At 35.4% G+C, this 5,981-nt stretch overlaps 1 protein-coding gene across 1 annotated transcript; it reads right to left on the reverse strand.

The window, feature by feature from the left end:
• Positions 1 to 632: 632 nt before the first annotated feature.
• LOC132744466 (uncharacterized) lies at positions 633 to 3,160 on the reverse strand. The gene is made up of 3 exons (XM_060733184.1): positions 3,021 to 3,160; positions 1,853 to 1,934; positions 633 to 974 (listed from the first exon to the last, which is right to left on the reverse strand). The coding sequence occupies exons 1-3, from the start codon at positions 3,094 to 3,096 to the stop codon at positions 710 to 712; spliced, it is 423 nt and encodes a 140-aa protein (XP_060589167.1). The 5' UTR covers positions 3,097 to 3,160; the 3' UTR covers positions 633 to 709.
• Between the last annotated feature and the right edge of the window lie 2,821 nt (positions 3,161 to 5,981).

Genomic DNA, 5,981 nt, shown 5'->3' on the forward strand with positions numbered 1-5,981 from the left:
TTTTGTATTTTATGTGCATTTCCTGAGAAAAGTCAAAAGATAATGTAGAAAACATTATCGGGGGGGGGGGGGGGGGGGGTAGTGAAGCTCCTATTCTCTTTTTCGACCAGATGCACAGTGTTTGATGATTTTAGACATGGAAAGCCTTGATAAATTTGCGCGGTATCTGATCACTGATGTGCCGCCTCCTTCACTTTCTTCTTGTTTTGTTCCATCAAAATTAATTCTGATTTCAGGTTTGCTACTCTTGTAGTACTTTTTTCATTATTTGAATGATTTACTACAAAAAAGGCACGAATTAAGGTAATGTTTGATAAACAAACATAATGTACAGTGCGATCTTTGCAAAAACGAACCCTCTGTACAGCAGTAACATTTTGACAACAACATTACCAGATTATCAGCTCTCATAGTACGTTGACATCTGCTTGAAGAGCAGCGCCTCTAAGCAACACTTAAAACATTAGTCTGTTGTTGCTGTGCAGAAGTTTTACCGTATGATCTTTTCATGTGCGTCTCACGATATGATTTTAGATTTCATGAAAAGAAAAATAAAAGAACTCGTGTATCACTTTTACAAGACTCTTATTTCATATCAGTAATAAAATTAGTATAAACAGAAACGTAATTCATCTATAACCCAGGCATCGTACGCGTACATACATTTATACCAGTTAAAAAAAACACTTGTCTGTCTGTCGTAGCATGCTCAAAATTTAAACTTTTTTGCGGGAAATTTTGGAAATCTACTCCACCACTTTTCTTTAAGTAGTTTTTTCAACTTTTCAATGGCTGAAGATGTTGCATTGGAAATAGTCGTCGGCGAGTTGGTTGTAGGTGCAAGAGTAGTTTGATGTGGGGAGTTGGTAGCTTTTGGGGGAGGAGATGGGGGAGTTGTTGATGTCGTCGTTGAGGAGGGAGTTTCCGTCGCGCGGTTACTTGGGTCTATATCTGTAAATCCACGTTTATTCCGTCTGCAATATCAAACAAAACGGATTTAGAAATTATTAATTTTGTAAGGTAGGTTGGTTTTGACGCCGATTTTAACACATGTTTGGGGACATCTCGGTGGTCGGTCGGTCGGCTTTCAGTATTTACCGATTTTTTCCGCAAGTCATCCAGCATGATTTCTGAATCAACGTTGAGAGGCAAATGATCTTCAGACACATTATCCGAGATAAATTCCGTCGAAGGATCGAACCTGTGATCCCTGGATTACAAATCCAACTCTCTCACTATTGATTGATTTTATCAATATTATATTTGTTATAATTATGTAAGTTGACTGTGATCATTGCCTAAACAGATTTCTTTTGCCATGTAACTGCACATTTAACATTATAAGGAACATTATTAGAACTAGTATGAATAACGTTTATTAATTTTTAGCAAACATCAATGTTTCTTAAAAAAAACTATTTAGAGCCGAAGTGTCCAAATGGTTAAGGTCGTTGCTTTCGCTTGCCCCTCACAAATCTGGGTTCGAATTCCACAAGGGACATTGTATTATTTCATGACAGGAAGCCACCTTGTGCTTCAAATAAGGCAAGGAGAGGTACCGGAGGCCTTCCTCCACCGTTAAAGCTGAAAAATCTTTATGACCTGATATTTTATAAGAGTTTGACTTTTATTCAACCAACCAAGAACAAAGCAAAGAAACCTGCAGAGAAAATAAATGAATACCAATATTGCTGTTTTCCATGGCGATATAGATAATGACATGTATGCATAACCTGTAAAATTTCAAAACTAAGATACATCTTATGTCCTTCGAAAACTTTTTATATAAAATACAATTTTTTGTGTAAAGAGTGGTAGATCTAGTTAGTTTTATTTATAACTTGCATTTTACCTCAATGATGAAAAGAGATGTCGGGCCTCACTATTGATAAAGTGGTATTCGTTTCTTTGTTGAAATACAGCATCATTCTCAGCTGAAATAAAAAGAAGTAAATAATTTATTTAAAAGGTCAGGTCTAAATATCAATATTCGAAACTTTGACGTCAGTAATTCGTCATAAACCGCTCTTAGCAGTTACTTCTGACGGAAGAATATCAGGTAGTGGAGACGACTGCATGGAGGCTGATTTTGTTGGATAGCAAACACCCCAGTTCCCCAACCCCCATTCATGTATTTTCTTATTTGCTTGTGTGCGCTACATGTGCGTATGCGTAACCAACCCGTTGACTTATTGCATGTCAACAATCGCTTGTTCACAATTAATCGCACGGTGTTAATATCTTAAGTGTCACCTTTAAGGTGAAAGAAATATACTGTCATAATTATTCAACCTACATTCAAAATTTGCTCATCTAATTAATTTGTTGGTTTAAAGAAAAAGAGGTTGGTTTAAAGGAAGATAGGTGCGTACTGTTTCGTTTTAAGAGAGTGGACCCATCCGACTAGCGCAGACCACGCTCCAAGATCAGCACTCACATCTATGCCGTCTAAAAATGAGCCGTGTCATGACAAAACCAACGTAATGGGTTTGCGACCAGCATGGATCCAGACCAGCCTGAGCATCCGCGCAGTCTGATCAGGATCCATGCTGTTCGCTTTCAAACCCTATAACAAGTAGAGAAACTGATAGCGAACAGCATGGATCCTGATCAGACTGCGCGGATGCGCAGGCTGGTCTGGATCCATGCTGGTCGCAAACCCACTATGTTGGGTTTTGTCGTGACGCGGCTCAAATGGTCTAATAATGGTCAACACTGCTCGCATAAATCCATACATATTTCAACATTTTCTGTGTTATGATGAATGGTTTTAATTAAATTGAAAGATGGACAAGTCCCTTTAAGATATTTAGTGTGGTAAAGGTTTATTTTACGGCTGTAAAATTGTTATTCCGCACAAGAATGAAGTCTATTTAGTTATAAGACTGTGTTAGTAGACTAATAGGTGTTCAATAGTAGACTTGCCGGTGGTCAATAGTCATTATTTAAAGGCCGTTAAAAGGCAAAAAGAAGTCTCAATGCAACATGTTTTAAAGGAAGTGTCAGAAAAAAGTTCTTACCGTAAACTGGCCGATGGTCAATAGTTAAAGACAGTAAAACGAAGAAGAGTAGTCCAAATACAATATGTTTACACATGTTTACCTTTAACGTTTATGTATGTATTTTAAAAGATGCAAATACTATTGTTTCATAAAAACAAGGGTTGACAAAAATGTATAAGTACAAACTTACGAGAAAAAGAAATTATGCACGAACTTGCAGAGCTGTCATCGATAGAGTTGATATCGATGTATCGTCGGTATTTTTCTGTCGATCAATAATCGATACACATTTGCAAAATAAAAACATTTTAAAAAATAAACATATACAAAAGTAAGTGGCCATGTCTAACAATAATCTGTTGTTACATAATGGACACATTTCATAACAATGATGACAAAAAATGGTCAGAAAAAAATGGTCAGACTAGTAATCTAATGATCGCTAGCCATATGGGTTCAAACCCCGTCATGGGCAAGTCGTTGTTTCCTTGAGCAAGAAACTTTACACTTATTGCTCAGTACTGGTTGGTTCCAGAAACGGATTCGAAAGTGTGTCTATAAGCTTATAAATAGCTTCCTACACAATCGAACTTAAATAAATTCTGTATAAACCAAACGGGATACAACATATTTGCATGAACAGAAAACTAATTTTACTAAAATCATTTAAACACTTATGAAAGAAAATAGGAGTATTTATCGATATATCGGAGTATCACCGATATTTGTCATCCGATATAGGTATATCGTCAATATGCTAAATGCACTGAATCAGTGACAGCTCTAGCACGAAGTAAATTAGCCTGAAAAGTCGAGTCTTCACGCGACCTATGTGTGGCCTACGAGGAGATTGGGAGGGTTGGTAGCATTCGTGACTGCTCTGGGTAGACTCTACTGTAACGATTTTCCAGCTTTACAGGCGGAGGAAATCCATAGGTGCCCTACGGCGGTGAGGAGAAAACGACTTGACCACTCGGCAACCAGATTCATACCTTCAAGGCCAAGGTCACACTTGGAGATCAAAGCTTCTGCTTTTTTTTCTAATATAAGCGACTTAAAAGCATGAAGTGTAATAAAAATCACATGTAACTTGGTCTCTGTGAACATTTTTAACATTCCTCATACGACCTATGTCTTTATACGTACGTATTACTATTATTTATTGACGTTACGATACATATATCTTACGTTACGCTCACATAAATACGTACATGTATAACATCTTTTGTTTTGATTGAATATGATGTATACGAGTATATATAACTCACTGAGGTGAGAGCGAGTGAGAAAATTGTAATATCTTCACACGGACGAATTCAAGTATCTTATCGTCATTTTTACGATTTTAGTAAAGTGAAAACAAATATACGCCAAACGCAACAATTTAATTTTCATGTATGTTTACGCAATTATATAAAATAATGCACATATTTTGTTTGTTTATTTATTTATTTTTAAAGGAACTCCACTGAAATAAAAAAAAAATCTGAAATCATACAATTTGAAATTGTTACATAGATCAAACGATGCACTTAAAATGGAAAATCTGCAAAGAAAAATTAAGAAATATGCTCCGAAAGAAATTGAAAATCGATCATATATATTGTGTGATTGTTAGCCCAATTCGAGTGAAACGCGTTGCAAAGCTTTTCATATTTGGTCTATTTGCACAATAAAAATATTACTCTGGAGAAAAGTGGTAAGGGAATTATAGGAAAATTTATATTCAAACTATGGGTTCAGAACTTTATCAAATGGTACGAAAAGCTTTGGAAAACTTTTGGCAGTTATGTCGAAAAGCCTCAGTGGAGTCCCTTTATAGTATCTTGTTATTTGTTATACTTTATGGAATGGCTATTCAAGTCTGTTATGTCTGTGTTGTTTGTGTCACATACATGTATGTAAGCATGTATAGATGAAACTATTATAAATGAATACAAAAATAAATAAATACACACGTTTTACCTCTCCCACCCATCATCACCCACCCTCCATGCAAAAGTAACGGCATTGTCACAATAAGAAAGACAAGAGAAATGCTGGAAATAGCTATTGCTTAGCTTGAATCTTAATTAGTTGATTTTAGTTTAATTTCGTTTATGCGAATTTATTTGAGTCCGATAACGAATTGTGTTGAAAATCACATGCTTATTGAAACAATATTAAATAAAGTTGCATAATTATATACTTTTACATTTCGTGACTTTCACCAAACCACATCGAATGTGGGCTATGATGTCGTTGCAATATGAGGTACAAAAATTTCACCATGCCTTTTTTGTGACACATTCGTACTGATGTGTGAAGAATTTGTAACGTACTTTTTTCACGCGTGACGTGAACTTTGCTATCAAATAAAAAAAGATAAAGTACAGTAGTAGTGCGAATGATATGTAATGAGTAGGTAAATCTGTCTGTCTTTCTGTCTCTGTTTTTTGTTGTTGTTTTTTGTTTGTTGTTGTTTTTGTTTTGTTTGTTTGCTTGTTGTTTTTTAACCTTTTTCTTCGCTTCATTTAGATTGGCTGAATCATTCAGTCATTCATTGGCTATTGTAACCCGGATGTGACATTCTCAAGCGTATCAATGAACCTCCGTTACAAACGTCACCATTTGTAAACCATCACGGAAGTTCAGTTATTTTCTATTTAATTTGTATGATAAGGTTATAAAGTTTTTTTCAAATAATGCGACACTTAAACGCTCTGAAAAAGGGGACATAACGGGATCAATGAGGGAAAGGGTTTTTCCCGTCTTTTTTATTATTAAATTAGTACTTTTTATCAAAAAAGAAAGCACTTCCATACAGTTTTGGGGAATAGTTAAACTTTAAAGTGAATTGGTCTGTAGTACATAAATAGTTACGTTGATAAACAAATAAAATCTACGGACGAGTAATTTGTTAGGTACCTGTCCAGTCAATGTTGCTCTTTTACTTTAATTATTAATTGGAATAATGATGCAGTTGATAGGTAGATAACC

The sequence above is a fragment of the Ruditapes philippinarum genome, unplaced genomic scaffold (assembly GCF_026571515.1).
Source record: "Ruditapes philippinarum isolate M1 unplaced genomic scaffold, ASM2657151v2 ctg619_1_1_1_1, whole genome shotgun sequence".
In the NCBI taxonomy this organism is placed as follows: Eukaryota; Metazoa; Mollusca; class Bivalvia; order Venerida; family Veneridae; genus Ruditapes; species Ruditapes philippinarum.